The 24,618-nt window shown below is 39.1% G+C and overlaps 1 protein-coding gene across 1 annotated transcript in view; it reads left to right on the top strand.

Moving 5' to 3' along the window:
• OPRK1 (opioid receptor kappa 1) overlaps positions 1-12,230 on the top strand; it is a 183,323-nt gene extending 171,093 nt beyond the window's left edge. The window contains exon 4 of the mRNA XM_073631598.1: positions 10,437-12,230. Within this exon, the coding sequence (XP_073487699.1) occupies positions 10,437-10,960 (524 nt within the window). The 3' untranslated portion in view covers positions 10,961-12,230. The remainder of the gene's footprint in view (positions 1-10,436) is intronic.
• The last annotated feature ends 12,388 nt before the right edge of the window (positions 12,231-24,618 follow it).

Here is a 24,618-nt window from a genome sequence, read left to right as displayed (position 1 = left end):
ATTCCCCTTATGCGCAACTTTGAACGTCTGGCTCTATTTTCGTAATCTTCGAGCTTAGTTTGAAGTATTAAATTCTCTTTTTTTAATTGTTCCAATTCTGTTATATTTTCTTGGGTTGTAATTTCAATTTCATCCATTTTTATTTCTAAGGCTGCGGTGCGGTTTCCCAGCTCTCTTATTTCTTTGGTTAGGCTTTTTGTTATTTGGTCTGAGGTTTGTTTTAAAGCCTTATGAAGCATCTTTTCAAATTGTAATAATATTACTGGGGATGCTGAGGAGGCTTGTGGAGAAGTTTGTGAGAGGATTTGTTCTGTATCTGACTCAAATGGAGAGTCTTGCTGTGACATTTTCTGTCTGTGAGAGCGCCCTGGTGCTGTATATTGTGAGGTGACTGGAGCTGCGTCAGCTGCAGTGAGTGCCTGTGAGCTCTTTGTGAGGTGATTTTTATTTCTGCCACGGTTTCCTCCCAGTACCATATTTCCTGCCCAAACTTTCACAGTTTGTTCCCTGGGGCAAAAAGGTTCAAATGGATACCTTTTGAGCCTGCAGGCTCCGCTTTGTCCTTCTCTTCTCTCCTCAGCGGTGTGGAGCTCTAACAATGCATGTCTGCTCCGCTAGGCTCCGCCTCCTGCCCCCAATCTATGGAGATTTTTAAGTACTGAAGTATGGCACAAATCCACAAGTGTGTGCAATTTTAAAGTGTGACATGTTAGGTATCTATTTACTCTGCGTAACATCATCTTTCACATTATACAAAAAAATCGTACTAACTTTAGTTTATTTATTTACTTTTTTTTTTTCATGAAACAGTTAAAAAAAAAAAAAAAAAAAACACGTTTAAAATATTGCTGCGCAAATACCGTGTGACATAAAAAGTTGCAATGACCACTATTTCATTCCCTAGGATGTCTGATAAAACAATATATATAATGTTAGGGTGTTCTGAGTATTTTCTAGCAAAAAAATTATGATTTGTACATGTGAGAGAGAGGTGTCAGAATTTGCCTGGGTGGCAAGTGGTTAATTACCATAAGTAAGTAATATACAAATAATTATTATATATTGTTTTTAAGGTAATTTACTATATTTTCAAAAACTGTACTCAAGCAGGTGGCTTAATGGACAAATTACCAAAGTTTAAAGTTATAACTTCATATCAGTAATTTCACAGTAAATTGATAAATAATAAATTATTATGTTATAACATATAACATAATAATATACGATTTAGCTTGATTAACCACTTCAGCACTTCAGCCCCGGAAGGATTTGCCCCCTTAATGACCAGGCCATTTTTTGCTATATGGCATTGTGTCGCTTTAACTGACAATTGCGCAGTTGTGCGATGCGGTACACAAACAAAATTGACGTCTTTTTTCCCCACAAATAGAGCTTTCTTTTGGTGGTATTTGATCACCTCTGCAGTTTTTATTTTTTGCGCTATAAATAAACAAAGAGCAACAATTTTGAAAAAGAAAAAAACTATGTTATTTTACTTTTTGCTATAATACATATCCAAAAAAAGATAAAAAAACAAATGTATTCATCAGTTTAGGCTGATATATATTCTTCTACATATTTTTGGTTAAAAAAATCGCATTAAACGTATATTGATTGGTCAGAGCCAGCAGCTGAACAAAATGTCAGCTGCCAAGGAGAGGGAGGATTCCTATTACTATACTTCCATCAGAGGGTATCATGCTGGGGAACATTAATAAACAGATTGTGGGAAGGGGTTTAAACTAGACGTAGATGCAAGCATTAGAAAATTGTATAGAGGAAGTTCAGGTATAGGACGCAGTTGTTAGATATTTAAAAAAATATATTGAATACCATTTTTGATGCAAACCTATGTCTAGCCCATGGCAAAAGGTTCCAAGAATGTACAGCTATTTGTCACTTCCAGTAATGCAGCTACTTGCTTTTAGACTTTAAGAACCTAATATCTATGTGCAGTTTTCTACTGCTGCAGGTGAAAGCAAGGGTTGGCTTACATCTGTGCTTCCTCCTTCTGACCTACAGCAGTGAAAAAGTTCATAGACACATGGATATCATTCACAGGGAAAATTACATTATCTGTTAGAGGGCAGTGCATGCAAGAATGCAGAATCTTACAACAGTCTGTAGTCTCACAGCAGAGGTGTACACAGAAGGGTGACAATGTCACTTCTGTATTGTAAGGCAATAGATAAGATTTGTAACTCAAGAATAGAAAGCTGGAATCACAGAATTAATCATCAAAAAATAGGCTATTACAATGTAAAAGTGCCTGAACAGCAACCTATGCAATTTTGATTTTAGGTTTACATACTCTTTTAGTAAGCAGAATTGTGGTCTGGGAAATATTGAAATATATTTATGTTGTTCTTGCATACAACACAGTTAGAAAGATGACATAGTAGCATTTCAGCTCTTGGTATAATTCTATGGCTTCCTATGTCACCCTTCCACTTACATTCTAAGCACTGAGTAATAAATCAGAGGTGAGTGTATTAAAGAAATGGCTGCCAATATATTACAAGTCTTTTGGCAGGTAAAGCAGTATATTTATTTTTATTTGAGTTGTGTATTTTCTTGTTTGCCTGTACATCTCCACAGTCGAGTACTGTCAATTAAACTTTTTAAATTAGCAGTAACAGTATTTTTTTCAGGACAAACTTTTAGGAGTCGTCCCCCTCCTTAGAGGTCCAAACAGTACTGATACACAGAGATTTAGCAAAATTTACTGTACATTTTGCTAAACCTCTGTGTATTGGTAGTGCTTGGACCTAGAGGTAGAGGGTAGACCACTGAAAGGTTATCCTCAAAAATTAACTAATGGTACAAATAAAAAAAAAGTATCATTGAATATACTCAACTTTGTTGTTGCGTGTGCACTAATGCAGCTATAAAGACCATAAACTTTAAATTGGCTTATCCAAACCTACTCAAGCCATATTATATATTTGTTTTAAGGCAGTGATACGTCCCTAATAGGGCGTACACACGGTCGGACTTTGTTCGGACATTCCGACAACAAAATCCTAGGATTTTTTCCGACGGATGTTGGCTCAAACTTGTCTTGCATACACACGGTCGCACAAAGTTGTCGGAAAATCCGATCGTTCTAAACGCGGTGACGTAAAACATGTACATCGGGACTATAAACGGGGCAGTGGCCAATAGCTTTCATCTCTTTATTTATTCTGAGCATGCGTGGCACTTTGTCCGTCGGATTTGTGTACACACGATCAGAATTTCCGACAACGGATTTTGTTGTCGGAAAATTTTATCTCCTGCTCTCCAACTTTGTGTGTCGGAAAATCCGATGGAAAATGTCCGATGGAGTCCACACACAGTCGGAATTTCCGACAACACGCTCCGATCGGACATTTTCCATCGGAAAATCCGATCGTGTGTGCGGGGCATTAGAAATATAATTTATTGGTAACATATGGATACTTTTTAACAAATGCATTTTAGCTACTTTTAATAGAAATACTAGCATACCAATAGCCTTAAACATTGAACCTAAACAAATAGAAGACCCTTTAAACAATACCTAGATGAAAAAAGTAAGAAAAGTGTCAATCATACATTCAGACTTAAAGTGATTTTAAAGGAAGATTTTTTTTAATAACAAACATGTTATACTTACCTGCTCTGTGCAATTGTTATAGTTATAATTGTTATATTGTTATAATTGGGTCCCCTGCCGGCGCTTCTGGCCCCTCCCTCCTGCCGAGTGCCCAAGTGCTGCTTGCCCAAGTGCTGCTTGCTATAGGGGCACCCAAGCAGGCTTGCTCCTGAGCCATTGCTCTGTGTGTATATTCACACATGGAGCTCGGCCATGCCCCCACTCTCTCCTCATTGGCTCACTGGCTGTAATTGACAGTAATGCTGTCTCAGCCAATGAGGAGGAAGAGACCGGGAAGAGCTTCTTCTCTCCTGCACATTGCTGGATTGAGATGCGACTCAGGTAAGCAATAGGGGAGCTGTGGGGGCTGCTGTACACAGGAGATTTTTTACCTTCCTGCATTATAAAACCTTGAGCCTTTACAACCACTTTAAACTACACTTGGTACCTCTAATGTTTCCCCTGTTCTCCACTTGGAGTATGTGAATTGTTAACAGAAAAATCACCGTCCCTTTAATATGTCTATGTGACAATGCAAAGTTACTTAACAGCCTTATCAGACCATTAACATATTTTGAGAGTCAGGCTCAAACTGAATCTCCTATGCAGTAGCAAGACTCAAAGGCAGGGCCAGATTAACCATCCAAAAAAAGGGCCAGCATTTTTGAAACCCACATCACAAACAACTTATAGACGCGCCCTCTCCAAACTGTCCTTCTGTTCTGTTGCTTTGTAGGAGACCTTATTAAATACCATTTTCTACTGCTTAAGAGAGGGCATGTAATCTTGACACAGAATGCAGTGCTCTAATGGACGTAGTGGAGGTGAGTATAAATGGATGGGGGTGAGCTTTCAAAAATCTTCTGTGTCCAGGGGTATTCAATAAGTGTTAATGGGAAGTTTACTGAGACTCTGTCACTTTGCCTATTCGTGGCAAAGTAAGACAGTCTTCATTCTATTAATATGTACCGAATACAGGCAGACACAGTCAACTCATTGCTTTTACTGTATTCAGGATTTAACAGTGGCTCACAGAGTTGTGAGCTGGATTTCTGAGAATTTATTGAAGAGGTCCATTAGTTATTTAAAAGAAAGCATACTGTTTCAAGAATATTGCTGCACAGCAATTCCACTAAATATGAACTGATTAACTTTCTGATAATTTCTCAAATTGAATTCATGCTCCTCAAGATGACATTATTCAGCAAGTTCAATAAGTAAACAGGTTACTTAGAGGATTTTGCTACAAGCCAGCATTTTCAACTGATTGCTGTCCTTCACACTGAATAGCTCTTTCTTACTTTTGCAGGAATTATGCTATTTTATTTCCAACATAAGATCAAGCCTTGAAAACTCATTAAATAGTCTAACTATAAATATGTCCTTGGTCGTGGCAGTGACCAAGGTGAATATAGTACGCATAATCACTCTATTGTACGACAACCATTGTATTATACTCAAGTAGAAAATGTCTTCTAAATTCAATAGACTGTATCTGTTGTGTGATCTGTCACAGGATGTATGGGCTTTTTACTGGAATGCGCAGGTTATTGATTGCCTTTCACAATCACACATCCATTTAATGCATTTAAATCAATGATAAAACTGTTATCACAAATGTAAGTATAGATGTTTCTACGAAAGATAACCATGTTGTTGATGGTGTTTAGGCAAAAATGAAGCAAAAGAGAATAAATACATAAAATGACCACTCAGAAATTTCCATTAATTTACATGATAAGCTATGAAAATTACAGTTGGATTCTAAATGGTAGCTGCAGATAATATGTCTGATTACCTTTGCATGTGTTGTACATTTAGAAGATTGGTAGAATTGTTTGTAGAACTTTAGTCTTACCTAACAGCAGACACCCACAAGATGACAGACATCACAGTAATAACCTGAAGACCCTCTTCTGTGCCCCTGGGGAGCCCTTTGGCATGCTCCTTTAGGGGCTTAACTTCAGAGATAAACTCCACCTCAAGAGCTAGGCACCACCCAAAAAACTATTTAATGGGAATGCCATTGTTAAATGCTGAGGCACTTTCAGTAGATAGCGTGATGTTCTGCCCCCTAAGTTAGTAAGTCAATTAATCTTGGTAGATTCAATTGGTCCTTTTTCTGCCAAGACTCTTCTACATTTCCATGTTTTGGATTATAGTGAGTTTTGTATATACATTAACCACTTGACCTCTAATTGAAAATTGCGTGGTCGTGCAACACAGTACCCAAATAAAATGTATGTCATTTTTTTCCCACAAATAGAACATTCATTTGGTGGTATTTGATCACCACTATGTTTTTTTATTTTTTGCACTATAAACAAAAAAAGACCGACAATGTTATGTGATATGCTTATGTTATAGTGTCTACAAACTATGGGATATATTTATGGAATTTTTTTTTTATACTAGTAATGGCATCGATCAGCGATCATTGATAGTGGGACTGCAATATTGCAGCAGACAATCGGACACTTCTGCTGTAAATTTTCACAGCAGAAGTGACCTGCCGGTGGCACTTGCGCACCCTCTGCAGGTGGAAGTCCAGAATCATGTATATACAGTGTCTCACAAAAGTGAGTACACCCCTCACATTTTTGTAAATATTTTATTATATCTTTTAATGTGACAACACTGAAGAAATTACACTTTGCTACAATGTAAAGTGAGTGTACAGCTCGTATAACAGTGTACATTTGCTGTCCCCTCAAAAAAGTCAACACACATCCATTAATGTCTAAACTGCTGGCAACAAAAGTGCACCCCTAAGTGAAAATGTCCAAATTGGGCCCAATTAGCCATTTTCCCTCCCCGGTGTCATGTGACTCATAAATGTTACAAGGTCTCAAGTTTGAATGGGGAGCTGGTGTGTTAAACTTGGTGTTATCGCTCTCACTCTCTCATACTGGTCACTGGAAGTTCAACATGGAACCTCATGGCAAAGAACTCTCTAAGGATCTGAAAATAAGAATTGTTGCTCTATGTAAAGATGGCCTAGGCTATAGGAAGAGTGCCAAGACCCTGAAACTGAGCTACAGCACGGTGGCCAAGACCATACAGTGGTTTAACAGGACAGGTTCCACTCAGAACAGGCCTCGCCATGGTCGACCAAAGAAGTTGAGTGCACGTGCTCAGCGCACTATCCAGAGGTTGTCTTTGAGAAATAGACTTATGAGTGCTGCCAGCATTGCTGAAGAGGTTGAAGGGGTGGGGGGGTCAGTCTGTCAGTGCTCAGACCATACACCGCACACTGCATCAAATTGGTCTGCATGGCCGTTATCCCAGAAGAAAGCCTCTTCTAAAGATGATGCACAAAAAAGCCTGCAGTTTGCTGAAGACAAGAAGACTAAGGACATGGCCTGCTCTGAGTGGAACCTGTCCTTTTAAACTGCTATATGGTCTTGGCCACCGTGCTGCAGGTCGGTTTCAGGGTCTTAGCAATCTTCTATAGCCTAGGCCATCTTGATGTAGAGCAACAAGTCTTTTTTTCAGATCCTCAGAGAGTTCTTTGCCATAAGGTGCCATGTTGAACTTCCAGTGACCAGTATGAGATAGTGAGAGTGATAACACTAAATTTAACACACCTGCTCCCCATTCGCACCTGAGACCTTGTAACACTAGCAAGACACGTGACACCGGGGAGGGAAAATGGCTAATTGTTCCCAATTTGGACATTTTCACTTAGGGGTGTACTCACTTTTGTTGCCAGTGGTTTATACATTAATGGCTGTGTGTTGAGTTATTTTGAGGGGACAGCAAATTGACACTGTTATACAAGCTGTACACTCGCTACTTTACATTGTAGCAAAGTGTCATTTCTTCAGTGTTGTCAGATGAAAAGTTATAATAAAATATTTACTCACTTTTGTGAGATACTGTATATATGTATATATAGAGGCCCTCACTCCACCCATTACATCACTACCAAAAGGATTTGTCTAAAAGGGCACCCAATTACTTTATTCATTGTTACCACACACAATTTAGGGACAGAGCTACCTAGTGGCCGACTAGCTGACTACACTTGCTTACATGTGATAGGGTGACAAAGCATTGAGAAATATGAACAGAGTTATGTCACCCTATAACAGGAAATGGCTGAATAAGGACTTTCATGGCAGGATCACAACAGTGTACCATACCTGTGCAAAACTTCACTGTTGTGCAAAAAAATAGGCTGAGGGGGCAGAACAATCATAAGATCTTTAATGTCTCTGGAAAATTGCCAGATGTTATATTTGGACTTTGGAAATACAAAAGTTTAAGGATAGCACAAGCCTCTATATGCCAGCAAGCTAATCTAAACATAAGGATAATATCCTTACAAAACAACTATACTGCAGCGACTGTTTATTGGAACTGTGTCATACAAATCAGTTTGTGCATCTCACATGCATATCTTGTAAAGCAAGTGAAAGTGAAACCTGTCTGTTTTTGGATCACCCGGAATAAAGATGCATATGCTCCATTCTTCACAAATGTGTCAAGTGTCAAAAATTGTGAGGCATACACCAACAACAATGGGTGGCAAATCTTCCTATCAACAGATTAAGAAACAAACCAACCTTTTCTAGTTACATGCAGGACTCAAGTTGCTAATGTTAAACATTGGGATGTGCTGTTCATTTACATGATACATAAAAGTAATTGAATCAATGGGCTCTTCTTGGTTAATTAGTGCCTTCTAAAGATTTGTCTCTATACAAGGACCAATAAGGTTACTGAGACCTGACTGCAGGATTAAGTTTACAGGGGCAGAAAGGGTGGAAATTTTTTGAATAATAAATGTAAATGCGAATGAAGCCAACCTAATCCCAAACATATGGGAGGTCTTGGGAACACATGACTGGCATTGCAAGAAACATTTTGGATTATATACTGCTTGACCTCAGTTCAGGCAAGAAATCTTAGCCACCCTTCTTGCAGATGTGTTTGCGATAATTAATGCTAGACCATTGGTTCAGTGTCCATGAAACCAGGGTCAAACTGTAACTGTCCAGAGAGTTGCTGGGATGTCCATAAACCCAGGTCACTCCAGGTCACTCCAGCAACTCTCCTCTTCCAGAAAATTAGGATACCTGCTACTATTTCCCATGGAGAATTTGACTGCCCCAAAGCTCTCAAACAACAAAAGAAATTGGTTCAACACCTCACTGAGGATTTTTCAAAACTGAACCAGTCAGAATTTGGAGTAGTTGTGCATGACAACCAATCAGCATCTATCTTTCATTTTCAAAGCTTAACTGAACAAGCTGAAGATAGATGCTGACTGGTTGTCATGCAGATCTGCTCCAGATTCTGGCTGTTCCAGTTTTAATAAATGTCCCCCCCCCCCACTGTTTTTAGTATTGAATTAAACTTATCAATGACCTTCAAGTTGTCATTCTGATCAAGACAACTGTCTGCCAACACTGCTGTGATTGTATGTTATCCCCCTGCAACTTCGTAAGTTACAGAGATCACACTTCCAATGCTTAGACTAGGAAGGCAGTACAGTACCACCTAGTCTCAAATAGCATTGACGGCTCAAAGTAGCTGAAATGGAGTGAACAGCTTTACAATATAAGAAGAAAGAAAGAATTCCTAATCATCCTTTGTGCGCCATCTGGGTCACTTGTATTTTAGAAGGGAAATGTCTAAATCATTGCTACAGCTTGTTATAGATTCAAAAGAGTTGGCATGGTACACAACAGCTGCTATCCAAACTAAATGCTGATGGCAGGTATTTAAGAGGCTGCTAAGCCAAACAATGCAGTTAGCCCTCTGGTGTCCACAAAAGGTTGATTGATTAATTATTTGTATTATTAATGACATTGTACATTATTGGTAACACTTACCTTTCTTTTGCAGAATTATATTTGTATGGCCATTGTGAGCTTTGCAAGCTGTTACACTGGCAGCAACACTAATAAAAATCCAGTAATAAAGCAATGAATCACATCATAATTTGTATTGTGTTCCTTACTTTATACTGATGTAATGAGACTTAATTGATTCCCACTCTGGGCTATTGTAAAATGACAGACAGGTGGGAGCCCTACTATCCTGGGTAGATATCATATGACGTACTCCCAGGATTGCGCTGTGCTCCAGCACGACCTGTCACCTGCTGTGTCCACCAGACACAGGGGATGACAGATCACTGTACCGGCTTACTGCCAATACCCTGTGATCACTGTGTCCAATCACAACAGATTACATGACAATTGTACACAATGAATGGCTTTGATTCATGCCATTCACTGTGTACTATTGTGTTGATCTCTGTGATTGGTCATAGGAATTGGATGAGGGAGTCACAAGCATTCGACAGCTCTGGAAGGTTGAAGCACTGGAAGACACAGATTTGCTGCCCACCAGTGGGGTGGGTGTTCACAGTGTTCTATTGCAGGGAGCCAGTGTTTTGATTTTCTGTGGAACAAAGCATGTTGTGGCACATAAAATAATGTGTGCTGTTAATTGGATAAAGGATTATACTTCCAGGATATATAGTATGAATACAATAGCATGTATCTAGTACACAAGATAAGTTTTCGTTGTAGAAAAAAAATGTTGCAAACATATATTTGTGGACATTTATAAAGTTTACACAGGAAGACAACTGGAAGAAAAACAGACAAGTGTGTACTATAAATAATGCAAATGTAAGAAAAAAACTTGATTTGGAAAAGTATAATTTCTGGAAATATTGTGTTAGCTTGAGTTTATCCTCTTCCCAAAGGCTGCTCATAAAATCAAACTTATCAATGTTAATCAATTAATAAACTACACTTTCTTTGTTTTGAAAAATAATGAATTTTCCTTTTTTTTGCTTTAGGTGTCACAGAATGTGCCCTTCAATTTCCATCTCCCTACTGGTATTGGGACACAGTAATGAAAATTTGTGTTTTTGTCTTTGCATTCGTCATTCCTGTATTTATTATAACGATTTGCTACACTTTAATGATCCTGCGGCTGAAAAGTGTGCGTCTCTTATCTGGATCTCGTGAAAAAGACAGAAATCTCCGACGCATAACAAGATTGGTGCTGGTTGTTGTTGCAGTGTTTATTATATGCTGGACCCCCATTCATATTTTTGTGCTTGTTGAAACCCTTGTGGATGTCCCACAGGGTATAGCAGTAAGCTCAATCTATTATTTTTGCATTGCATTGGGTTATACTAACAGCAGTTTAAATCCAATCTTGTATGCATTCCTGGATGAAAATTTTAAAAGGTGTTTTAAAGACTTCTGCTTTCCATCAAAACTTCGGTTGGATCGCCAAGGAAACAGCAAAGTTGGAAACACAGTACACGATCCAGCTTACACAAGAGAAGGTGACCGGACTAGCAAGCCAGTATGACTAGCAGTGGAAATGACTTCCTACACACCACAAGGAAGTGGTACTACTCATGAACTAGGACTAACGCAGATAACATCTGCTGTGTAACCAACTGTAGTAATATTTTTAGGCAATGAACTGCTTTTAGATATGTAATGGATGCATAGTCATGGATAATTCAGTGCACCAAAGGTCAATTGAACTTGGACTTAGAAATATGGTCATGCATGACTGACCTGTGCCTAGGTGCACATGTTAAGAAAAGTCATCATCACCCACAGAGTGGGTATATCAAACTTTATTCTTTCATAAGCAAAAAAACATTTAAAGTTATTTACAAATCGTTCAATGTTTTGTGCTGTAGCAGGGCTAGCAAAGTAGAGCTAGCATTTTTGATTGTGAAAATGCTGCATATTTTGGGAGAACTGGGGCCTGAAGTAACTTTGGTATTAGCTGAAAAACTCCAGACCAGCAGCATGCAGTAAAGAGAGCTAAATACCTACCTTTTCCAGGGGATGGTGAGACCAGTCTATGCTTTGTTGCAGAGCTACAACTACTGCTGTATGTAACACTTCTGGTTTTGTTGGCCAGCATGTCCATGTATGCATGCTGTGGTTCCTCCTGCTAACTCCTATGTCATTACAGGGCACAGTCAGTAGGGGTCAATGGGAGGACCTACAGCACGCATTATGGATTCCACTATCCAAAACATCTGAAAGCGTCATGCTGTACATTGTGGTTTCTCTTGTCAACATTACATCAGTGCTATGTAGGGGTCAGTGTGAGGAACCAAAGCATGCAAAGAGGGGCAATTTATTTTACATAGCTGGAAGTTTTGGATAGAAGTGGTAGTCATAGTTCTGCAAGAATAAAGATTTACCACATTGTCCACCAGAAACTTTTACAGGGTGCTGCTGGTTTCAGTTCTTTTCAGTTCTTTCAGCTAGTCATTTCAAGGTACCAAAGTTCATCTACCTTTAAGGTCCAGTGGTGCAAATAGGGTCATGGTAAAGCCTAATGTAATATAAGAGATTGGTACATATATGTAAAATACAGATGAAATATATTCATACAGTATAATCACAGTATAAATATTGAAAATAAATAAGATACAATTCCTCTGTTAAACCAATATAAAGGTAAACTTATGTTCTTTTTATAACTATTGTAAATGCTATCAATTAACACGTGGTAATGAAATGTTATCAGATGATATTTTTGTTTTCACTCGTAATTTGTATGCTGTATGCGGTTCATAGTGCTTTGGTGTGCAGCTCAGTTATACTTAATCTTGTCCAATGTTTGATATGTTCAAATATTAATAAATAAAGTCTATATAAAAATAAAATGTTTATATAGTATGCAAATATGAATATATATTTATAATAATATAAAAATAAGTGTGATAACTATAAGAACATCATAAAATTATTTTAGCAAAATGCATCTACTTTTTTAATTGGAACCAAAATGTTCCTATCAATTCTACTTCTTTTTATGTTTCTAAAATGGTTCTTTATATTAATTAGTTTATACCCTTTTATAAATTCTTATTTTACAAGTTACACTCAATATATAGTTCTTCCATGATACAGCAAGTGCTGCTCAATACCAGACTATCTGTGATGTCCCTTTCTCATGTCATTTATCTGTGTGTTCTACATAACAGATCAGATGATAGCTTTTTAAGATCAGAGTTGTAACCAGCAAAGCAAATGGGTTGAGAAGAGACTTGACTGCATCATCTCCTGGCTAAAAGTTAAAAAAAAATTGAAAAATTAAATTTTTAGTTTTGAACATAATAAACAAAACAAATACCAAAAAAGATGGTACATTTAAAAAGCAGTAAATATGACATACACCAAACATTCTTCCTGGTGCATGCATTTTAACGTTCAGTAAAATTACCTTTCCTTTTCAATCTGCAGCCACTGTAATTTTCTATAAATGCATAGCAATATGGCTACATGGAGTTGTTCTGTATACAGAGTGTGTACTCACCACTCCCCAGAAACATAATTTCCTGCTTGTGTGATTGGCTCACTAATTTTCCCAGAAGTCTGCTTAAGATACAAGTCAGATTTCAGGCATCCCCTGCAACAAAAATAAATATTTTTGGTGAGATATTTCCAATAGGAACACGTCTAAAGGGATGCAGGCCCAGCAGCTTTCTTCATTAGTGTCTTGCAGCTGCCACAGCTGACTGATAATTATGAAACCACTTCCATTAGACCCACTGAGCCCAGAGGCACAGACAAACACACATGGATTTCTTGAGAATAACAAAAGGTAGGAATCTGCAACAAAGGTTGTTATAACCTTGCAATGTACAGGGGGAATGTTTTTTTCTCAACAAAAGTGGAGTTACACTTTAACTGTTAATTTTTAAACTTTTACTTCTAACTGAGCTTATAAACAACATAGAGAGTGATGGATGAAGGGAGCGTGATCAGTTGCTCACATCAAAAAGTATAAAATTTATTCATATGAAAATAAAAGCCAATAAAGGCAATTAAAAGCAATTAAATAATGTCAATACTACGTATCAATACAAACAGGTAACAAAATATAAAAAACATGGAAATTTAAAGATAAAAATGGGTTAAAAGTATCATGAGCCCATATTGAGGCGGGTGTTTAGAGTTGGCTGACATGTTTCGAGGATAACCTCTTCATCAGAGCCTTTGAGAACCAGGGCGCAGTCTCTATGGGCCAGTAGGCCAAAATCTGTACATCAACATAATGGCTAGTTGGAAAAGATGGCCTGAAATGGGGAATATGGTTTTCTATGTTCCATACCAGTCCACGTATAAGCATTCTATGTGGTAGTAGATGGTGTGTGTGTTCTCCTTTAAATTTGTAGAGAAGGGATTGTAGGATGGTGTGGACCTGTCACGGGTTGGATGAAAGGGAGATTATTCAGCCTGTCTGCGTCCTCCTGGGAAAGTGCTGTTCTGTATTAGAGAGGGTGGAGGGTGGTGAAGATCTCTTGAGAGGTTACTGCAGCCAAGTGTGTCTGCTGCTGTCTCTCTGCCTCAGATAAAAGAGTGATAGCAGAACGAGGATGGTATTCTGTGGATTATAAGCTGGTTGTGGGGGCAGATCAGAGCATGGGCTGCAAGTGGATGGGATGAATGGGAGACTAGGGGGTGTGGCCGGCAATGGAACACACGCCGTCAGGCGGGTGGGCGTGGTTATGCGCTCCAAGTGCGGTCACATGATCTAACTCCTGTCAGTGCCTGGAGACGAAAGGAGCTCCAGGCGGCGTCCTTGGCAGTGGATGAGCCGGTCTGGTGTGTGTCATGTGGAACAAAAGAAGACACACACACAGGCGACTCATGTCTATAGGAGTATCGGGATGGGGGGGAGGCAGGGGGAAGGGGGATGTGTAAAACGGTAGCTCTAGGAGCAGTGAGAAAAATAAAAACAAGAATGAAATAAGTGATGAAATAGGCATGGTATTTGAAACGGGGAAAATTGAAATAAATAAAGAAAATAAAAATATAATTAAAATTAAAAATATAAATATAAAAATACATATAAAAATAAAAATAAATATAAAAAAAAAATAAAAAAATGGGAAAATAATTGTTAATAATATTAATAAAGAAAAGAAAAGAAAATAATATGATATGAAGAAATATCCAGACCCTCACAAGTGCAGGAGTAATCTTTCCTTGTCCACAATTTGCATCAGCCCCTAGGGGTCACCCGCAGCTGAGGAGAGGCCATCCCTACACGTAATATCCCTCCCTGGACGTGTATCGAGTTCAGCAGAACTTATAATCCAACAGGCCACAAAATATCACAATACTAGACCAACATGGTCTTATCCATTGAACAAAGAGAACTAAGACGGACCTCTCTGGCAAGAGGTTTCTCTAACAGCATTGAAGCACCTGAAACATGCAACAAACCAATAGACACTACTACCAAACCAGCAATCACTCCAAATAGGGAGGAACTCATGATAATACTCTTTTCCAAATTGAGAAATATTTTACAAAAAGAAATGATACAATGGTGGGACATTCTACTTTTAGAAAACTACATCAAAACAAATCGTGTACCAAGAGGACTTAGATTAACCAAGACCTGCACCTGGCTAAATGACGATCTCAAGGATGCATGGGTCATCCAAATGAGAATTAAACAAAAAATGACTTCTCTCAATCATCAGCCAAAGAGAAAGAAACCTAACTAAAATCCGTAGCGACTTGAAAAACACACAAGACGACCTGGCCCCCTATACAGATCTCCCATCTTTTGACGATTGGGATAAAAAGATCAATGACCAAATGGTGAGCTTCGAAACCAATCTTATCAGCAAGAAATCGGGAAAATTTGAGAGGGACAGACTCAACTACCTCTTTGGACGAGAATTTGAATGGAAAAAACCTTCAGACGCTAACGATGTACATCCCCAAAAACCTCCACCATTCTCCCAAAACAATATACGCCCCATGACCCCTCAACGCCACATGAAACACAACACCAATAAAAGAAACACATACAAACAGAGACCATACAGAAGCTCTCAACCACAAAATCATTCAAACCATTTTTCCAAGAGAGTGAATAAGGGGAACTCTCTGACCAACAAAGATCTTCAGGTGTCAGCCGTCCCCCACCCCTCCTCTCACAATGACGGGAACCAAAACACAATGAACCAAGTTACCAGACTTAAGAGAGGGCCAAACTCCAACATCAGGAGCCCAAACCCAGAAAACAAAAGCAGCTACTAAGGATCCACCCACCAACACCACTGCTAATACGCTTACAAATCACAATCCACCACCAGTGATCATCACCACAGACCACCCCACCAGTCAACAGACGGTCAATTCATCTACTCAGCCAAAATCGATTGAAAATACTTCACCATGCATTTTTTTAGGAGAAAGAGCTGTGGACAGTCAGAATCCCACAGCTCAACAGAAAATCCCTCTGGAACTCTCACAGAGGATGATAAGAAAAAGAGAAGATGCAGAAGAAGAGGGCGACGAGGAGGACAGAAAAACAAAAAAAGGGAAAAGATAACTCCAACAACACACCACAATAAAAATTCAACCTATCCAGTTCAGTTTTCGATGACACAGAACTGAATGTTCTACGCAAGGGCCTCAATTTTGCCCCCAAAAATCCACCAAATCTCTTTGAGATCTTCGTAGACCTCAACAGGTACACAAGAAATCTCACTCTGAAAAGGTACTTCGCTCTCCAGGAATCACCCTCTGAAGTATCATCCTCACTTACAAGCACTCGATCTGACAACACACCATATGCGGATAATGCACTAGAAAATCTAGAGAGTCTATACCAAGAGGGAGCCTGCGAGGACTATGAAATAGAACCAGAACTCCTAGCCCTCATGAAAAAACAGATCGTACACACCGAGTTCAAACCTAAGTCTTCTTTTCACCCCCACTGGGCAAAAGGAAAATACATTCCAGTCTTCTACGAGATAGTGCTGGATGAAATTAAAAGGATCTGCCAGAATGACCGTACCAACGGCAAATACACTAAAATTAGGAACAAAGACTATGAAGTCCCTAAAGAAACCCTTAAGAATTTTCAAGACCGTGAAGACATCATCATTAGACAAGCTGACAAAGGCGGCGGTCTAGTAATTCAAAACAGAGATGACTACATGGCTGAGGCTCTGAGATTACTTGGAGACACCGAGACATATGAGAAACTCCCTGTTGATCCTTTACCATCTTTCTCCATCTCTCTGGAAATTCTATTAAAACAAGCTAAGGAGAACGGAGTCATTACAAAAAGTGAATTCCTTTTTTTTTGAACAAACAGCACCCACTCACCCCTCACTTCTACCATATCCCTAAGATTCCCAAGAACCAGACAAATCCGCCAGGCAGACCCATCATTGCTGGAATTGACAGTCTAACTAGTAATCTAGCCTGCTATATTGACCACTTCCTACAAGATATAGTATTACAACTCCCATCCCATGTGAAAGATTCTGGTCATATGCTCGATATCCTCTCAACTTTTTCTTGGCAACCGCAATACAAATGGCTCTCTCTTGACGTTTCGTCTCTATATACTTCCATAGAACACAAATACGGTTTAGAAGCAGTGGAGTACTTTCTATCGAAAAGTGATATACACCCCCTACAGATTAAATTTCTCCTCGACTCCATGCAATTCTGTCTCACCCACAATTATTTTTCTTTCGTGGGTGAGTTCTTTCGACAAACCAAAGGGACAGCTAAATTTGCTCCCAGCTACGCTAACCTATTCATGGGCCTATGGGAAGACAAGTCTATCTGGGCCAACAACCCCTTCAAGGACCATCTTGCACTTTACACCAGATACATCAATGACATTCTGGTCATCTGGAATGGATCGCATACAGATCTCAATAAATTTCTGGACTACTGTAACTCCAATCCCTTTGGAATCAACTTTACCCACGTAACTGATGATACATCACTTGTTTTCTTGGACCTCGATCTCAAAATTAACGAAGAAGGAATGATTCTATCCAAAACCCATTTCAAACCTAGTGCAGGGAATTCCTACCTTCATGCCAAAAGCCACCACCATCCCAAGTGGATCCGCAACATCCCTTTCGGGCAATTCTGTAGGCTGAAAAAAACCTGCACCAAAAGAAGCGACTATGAAAAGCAAGGGTCCATCCTAAAAAAGACATTTTCTGAGAAAGGCTATGAAGAACACCTGATCGAACAAGCCTTCTCAAAATACTGGAGACTATATGATGAACACCCCTCAGCTACCATGGTAACAGCCCTCAAAAAAACAGAGAGGAAAAAGCAGACAATGAAGAATTCCATCAGATTTAGAACACAATACAACACCAAAGCTTTCGACATACAGAGAGTCATCCAGAAAAACTGGAACATTCTCAAGCAAGATCCCATCCTCATTCCAGTCTTACCATTCAAACCTGAAGTTGTATTCCAGAAAGCAAAAGACCTTAGAGGTCTAATAGCACCAAGCAGAGTACGCAAACCTCCGAACCAAACCAAGACTCCTACAGGCCGTTGGACTTTCCTGTTTGACCAAAAGGGGAATCAGAAACTGTGGAGCTTGCCCTTTCATGGCACATAGAAAAAAAGAAGTCACTGGAACAGATGGCCGGAACTATAAGATTGGCCAATTCATCAATTGCGGTACTTCCCATGTAATTTACAGCCTAATTTGCCCATGCGGGTTACTGTATGTCGGACGCACAACACGTCCCCTGAGGACAAGGTTTAGCAAGCACAAATGCAGCATCATCAACAGCAATACGCACCATCAGTCCATAAAAAATAAGAAAAACCAAAATTACTCAGTACCCAGGCACTTCAGAGAACACCACAATGAAAACCCAATAGGTCTTAAAGTGTTTGGCATTGAAGCCATCAAAAAAGACGATGATACTCTGCAGACAAGAATCTTTCTGGATCTTCTCTCGGGTCAATGGCTCCTGATGGATTAAACGAAGACCTGGAAATCCATGGAATCATCTAGTCACAAACCAACATCATCATCCATCATCACCATTCCCCGCCCTGAGCACTTCTCACCTACCCCGGTCCCTTTCTGCATATCCCATCCTCTCTCTACTCGTCATTTCCATCATTTTCATTTTTACTTTTATTTATTTTTTTATTTTTTTCATTTCCATTCATTTTTCTTATGTGTATGTGTGTGTATGTATGTTTATGTGTATGTATATATACATACATATATATATATATATATATATATATATATATATATATATATATATATATATATGTGTGTGTGTGTTTGTGTATTATGTGTGTGTGTATGTATATATATATATATATATATATATATATATATATATGTGTGTATTTATCATCACTTATTCACTTTTTTATTATATATTATTTTCCATCCATTTTCTTCATTATTTTCTTCATATCATATTATTTTCTTTTCTTTTCTTTATTAATATTATTAACAATTATTTTCCCATTTTTTATTAATTTTTTTTTATATATATTTATTTTTATAATTTTTATATTTATTTTTATATTTATATTTATATTTTTATTTTTAATTTTAATTATATTTTTATTTTCTTTATTCATTTCAATTTTCCCCGTTTCAAATACCATGCCTATTTCATCACTTATTTCATTCTTGTTTTTATTTTTCTCACTGCTCCTAGAGCTTCTGTTTTACACATCCCCCTCCCCCCTGCCCCCCATCCCGATACTCCTATAGACATGAGTCGCCTATGTGTGTGTCTTCTTTTGTTCCACATGACACACACCAGACCGGCTCATCCACTACCAAGGACGCCGTCTGGAGTTAGATCATGTGACCGCACTTGGAGTGCATAACCACGTCCACCCGCCTGACGGCGTGCGTTCCATTGCTGGCCACACCCCCCTAGTCTCCCATTCATCCCATCTACTTGCAGCTCATGCTCTGATCCGCCCCCACAACCGGCTTATAATCCACAGGATACCATCCTCGTTCTGCTATCGCTCTTTTATCTGAGGCAGAGAGACAGCTGCAGACACACTTGGCTGCAGTAACCTCTCAAGAGATCTTCACCACCCTCCACCCTCTCTAATACAGGACAGCACTTTCCCAGGAGGACGCAGACAGGCTGAATAATCTCCCTTTCATCCAGCCCGTGACAGGTCCACACCATCCTACAATCCCTTCTCTACAAATTTAAAGAAGAACACACACACCATCTACTACCACATAGAACGCTTATACGTGGACTGGTATGGAACACAGAAAACCATATTCCCCATTTCAGGCCATTTTTTCCAACTAGCCATTATGTTGATGTACAGATTTTGGCCTACTGGCCAATAGAGACTGCGCCCTGGTTCTCAAAGGCTCTGATGAAGAAGTTATCCTCGAAACGCGTCAGCCAACTCTAAACACCCGCCTCAATATGGGCTTATGATACTTTTAACCCATTTTTATCTTTAAATTTTCATTTTTTTTATATTTTGTTACCTGTTTGTATTGATACGTAGTATTGGCATTATTTAGTTGCTTTTAATTGCCTTTATTGGCTTTTATTTTCATATGAATAAATTTTATACTTTTTGATGTGAGCAACTGATCACGCGCCCTTCATCCATCACTCTCTATATAGCCTTACCTGACCACCCCGGGGTCATTTTCTGGGCAGCGGGACATGGAACACCATCTCTTTCAGCTTTGCCATAATTTCACAATACTACTTTTCTCAAACCCAAACAGACCCTCACAAGCGCAGGAGTAATATTTCCTTGTCCACAAAGCTTATAAACAACAGCAGTACCTAGTCTATATCATTAAAACCTTAAAAAAAGGATTTTAGGTAGTTTTGACTGCAGGATCTGTTTTTTTTATCCAGTGGTAATAAGCCTGAATTGCATGGTTAACATAGCACCCACAACAGATCTAAAACGTGTTGGAAAGATTACTATTAAAAAGCTAAAGCCCTCAGCTATGTAGAAATTGGCCATTGCCACAACAGTTTAGTAGTATAATTTCTAAGCTTGTTTTTTTTTTTTTTTTGCAGTACCACATTTTATTGTCTTAATAAACCGACAAAACAGAGAACATAAAAAAACACAATACCACATTTGCCACACCCCATCCTATTACCCCCCAAAATTTGACATATAGATGCCAGGTATTTGGTAGAAATTGGCTAGCATGACTATATAAGAGCACCGAGACAGCAAATAGAAATAGGTAAATCTGGTTTTATATTTCAAAGAAAGTGTATTATTTTGTTCAGTGGTCAGACAGTATATCAGCAGCTTAGTTAGGACATAGTCTAAAGCTGGCTACACATTATGCAATTTGATTGTACAATTTTCCTTTAGATTTACCAAAACCATATAATATGAGGTCAAACCTAAACACTTTAAAATTGTATGCAATCAGACAGGCCCCTGCACTATGGCTAAAGGTAAATTTAAAGGAAATTGAACAAGAAAATTGTATCATTTGTAACCAGCTTAAGAAGGATAGATTATACACATTTTAGCGTGAAATAGAAGTTGGAGTGCATTATTTAAGGGAGAGTAGCAAAAAATATTGTACATTGCAGTTCTAGATGGTAGTAGACATCATAGACATCAGCTGTCACCTGGAGTGGCAAAAGAAAGTCACACTGTTACTACCCCCAAGTCTGGCGGTCTGAACCCCATTTTGTCCACGTTCTTTGGTCTATGGAGGGGAGTTGAGAAGGACTGTAAGCACAGCTTGGGAATTCTGCATAGTACAGGCAGAGTTGCTGGGTCACTGTGTGAGGTTAGGAATTTGTTGGCTTTCAGCTGGATCAACAGGTATATCTCTGTATTTGCTGCATTTTTGGGGTTTTGGAACATGAGAAGGTGTGCTTGTATTGCATAGATGTGATGAGTTTTTCTTTTTGTAAGTCATACTCTTTAATTATTTGTGGCAATAATGAGGTCTGATGAATTGTGCAGCACTCACTATGGGGAAATCTGTAGACTTGATGTAAGATCCACAGACAGGTGCCTAGTCTCAATATGTCCTCCCACACCACAGACATGTTAAACAAAAATATGGAGCCGGCAACTCTGTAATTCGTTATTGCAAATGTATTGGCTACAAAATAGTGACAATAAAAGAAAGACGCTAACCCCTTTTCAGCAAGAGCCTTGATCATAGCTAGGGATGGTCCTGATGTTCAAATTGAATGTAAGTTCGACTCAAACATTGGGTGTTCATTTGTTTGCAAACAAACCGAACATATGGGGTATTAGTGGCAAATTTGCGCGGTGGGGTGCCGCATAATGCACTGCGACATCGCAGTGCATTGACGGTGCTGATTGACCAAAGCATGTATCTGACCAGCATGATTTGGCCTATTTTATTCTATCTTTTTATGTGACAACACTGAAGAAATGACACTTTGCTACAATGTAAAGTAGTGAGTCAAAATAACTCAAAAAAAACTCTGGCAACAAAAGTGAGAACACCCCAAGTGAAAATGTCCAAATTGGGCCAATTAGCCATTTTCCCTCTGCGGTGTCATGTGACTCATCAGTGTTACAAGGTCTCAGGTGTGAATGGGGGAGCAGGTGTGTTAAATTTGGTGTTATCACTCTCCCTCTCTCATACTGGTCACTGGAAGTTCAACATGGCACCTCATGGCAAATAACTCTCTGAGGATATCAAAAAAAGAATTGTTGATCTACATAACGATGGCCTAGACTATAGGAAGTTTGCCAAGACCCTGAAACTGAGCTGCAGCATGGTGGCCAAGACCATACATCGGTTTAACAGGACAGGTTCCACTCAGAACAGGCCTCGCCATGGTTGACCAAAGGAGTTGAGTGCACGTGCTCATTGCCATATCCAGATGTTGTCTTTGGGAAATAGACTTATGAGAGCTGCCAGCATCGCTGCAGAGGTTGAAGGGGTTGGGGTCAGCATGTCAGTGCTCAGACCATACCCGCACACTGCATCAAATTGGTCTGCATAGCTGTTGTCCCAGAAGGAAACCTCTTCTAAAGATGATGCACAAGAAAGCGTGCAAACAGTTTGCTGAAGACAAGCAGGCTAAGGACATGGATTACTGGAACCACGTCCTGTGGTCTGTTGAGACCAAGATAAATGTATTTGGTTCAGATGGTGTCAAGTGTGTGTGGCGGCAACCAGGTGAGGAGTGCAAAGACAAGTGTGTCTTGCCTACAGTCAAGCATGGTGGTGGGAGTGTCATAGCCTGGGGCTTCATGATTGCTGCCGGCACTGAGGAGCTACAGTTTATTGGGGAAACATAAATGCCAACATGTACTGTGACATACTGAAGCAGAGCATCTCCCCTCCCTTCGGAGACTGGGACGTAGGGCAGTATTCCAACATGATAACGACCCCAAACACACCTCCAAGTCAACTACTGCCTTGCTAAAGAAGCTGACGGTAAAGGTGATCGACTGGTCAAGCATGTCCCAAGAACTAAACCCTATTGAGCATCTGTGGCGCATCCTTAAACAGAAGGTGGAGGAGCGCAAGGTCTCTAACATCAACCAGCTCCGTGATGTTGTCATGGAGGAGTGGAAGAGGACTCCAGTAGCAACTTGTGAAGCCCTGGTAAACTTCATGCCAATGAGGCTTAAGGCAGTGCTGGAAAATAATGGTGGCCACACAAAATATTGACACTTTGGGCAAAATTGGACATTTTCACTCAGGGGTGTACTCACTTTTGTTGCCAGCAGTTTAGACATTAATGTTTGTGTGTTGAGTTATTTTGAGGAGACATCAAATTGATACTGTTATACAAGCTGTACACTCACTACTTTACATTGTAGAAAAGTGCCATTTCTTCAGTATTGTCACATGAAAACATATAATAACATATTTACAAAAATGTGAGGGGTGTACTCACTTTTTATACAATGCAGGCAGTCTAGTATATATATATATATATATATATATATATATATATATATATATATATATACAGTGCAATCAGTGCAGCGTATATAATAGTGCATTAAAGTGGTTAAGGGGAACCTTATGACAGAATAAATTAAAAAATCGGCATGGGATACCCCCAAAAATCCACACCAGGCCCTTGAGGTCTGGTATACATTTTAAAGGGAACTCCATGCCAAAATTTTTTAAAAATTGGCGTGGGGTCCCCCCCAAAATCCATACCATCCATATATAGAAGAATATATATTGGCCTAAACAGAGAAAGAAATTAGTTTTTTTATATATTTTTGGGGGATATTTATTATAGCAAAACGTAAAAAATATGTGATGCAGCGCCGTATCGCAAAAAGTGCTCTGGTCAGGAAAGGGGTAAATCCTTTCGGGGCAGAAGTGGTTAAAGGAATATTTCATGTTTATTGTTTCACTTTAAGCATTATTAAAATCATTGCTCCTGAAAAAACGGTTGTTTTAAAACCTTTTTTTAGCATTGATACATGTCCCCTGGGGTGATACACAGGTCCCCATACACTTTTTATGGCAATAACTTGCATATAAGCCTTTCAAATTAGCACTTTTGATTTTTCATGTTCATGTAGACTTTAATAGGGTTCAAATGTTCGCTTAAACTTTTTGCCTGTTTGCATGTTTTGGTGCGAACAGAACCCTAATCATAGCATTAGCTTCTTTCTTTTAATGCCACTCTTTTTTAACCAATACATTTGCAATCACAGATTACAGAGTTGCTGGCTCCTTTTTTTGTTTATCCAATGTGGTCTGATGTACCTTAACAAAAATAGCCTGGATTGGACATTCTAGGTATTGCATCTGTATAAAACACTCATAAAATGTAAATAACCCCCCTGGCAGGCCCAAAGTTTCAGGTAGAGGTAGTCTCATGGAAAAGGCCAGTCATGTAATTGATGCACATCTATGTCCTCTTGTGTCTAGTAGGGATGAGCCGAACACCTCCCGGTTTGGTTCGCACCAGAACATACCAAACAGGCAAAAAATTTGTCAGAACACACGAACACCATTAAAGTCTATGGGACACGAACATGAATAATCAAAAGTGCTCATTTTAAAGGCTTATATGCAAGTTATTGTCATAAAAGGTGTTTCAGGACCAGGGTCCTGCCCCAGGGGACATGTATCAATGTATGCAATTTTTTTTTTTCAAAACGGCCGTTTTTTTCAGGAGCAGTGATTTTTTTAATGCTTAACCACTTGCTGCCCACCCACTTTCATATGAC

The sequence above is a fragment of the Aquarana catesbeiana genome, linkage group LG05, assembly GCF_042186555.1.
Source record: "Aquarana catesbeiana isolate 2022-GZ linkage group LG05, ASM4218655v1, whole genome shotgun sequence".
Classification (NCBI taxonomy): Eukaryota; Metazoa; Chordata; class Amphibia; order Anura; family Ranidae; genus Aquarana; species Aquarana catesbeiana.
Note: the sequence above shows the minus strand (reverse complement) of the source record. Positions and strands in the feature narration are given on the sequence as shown.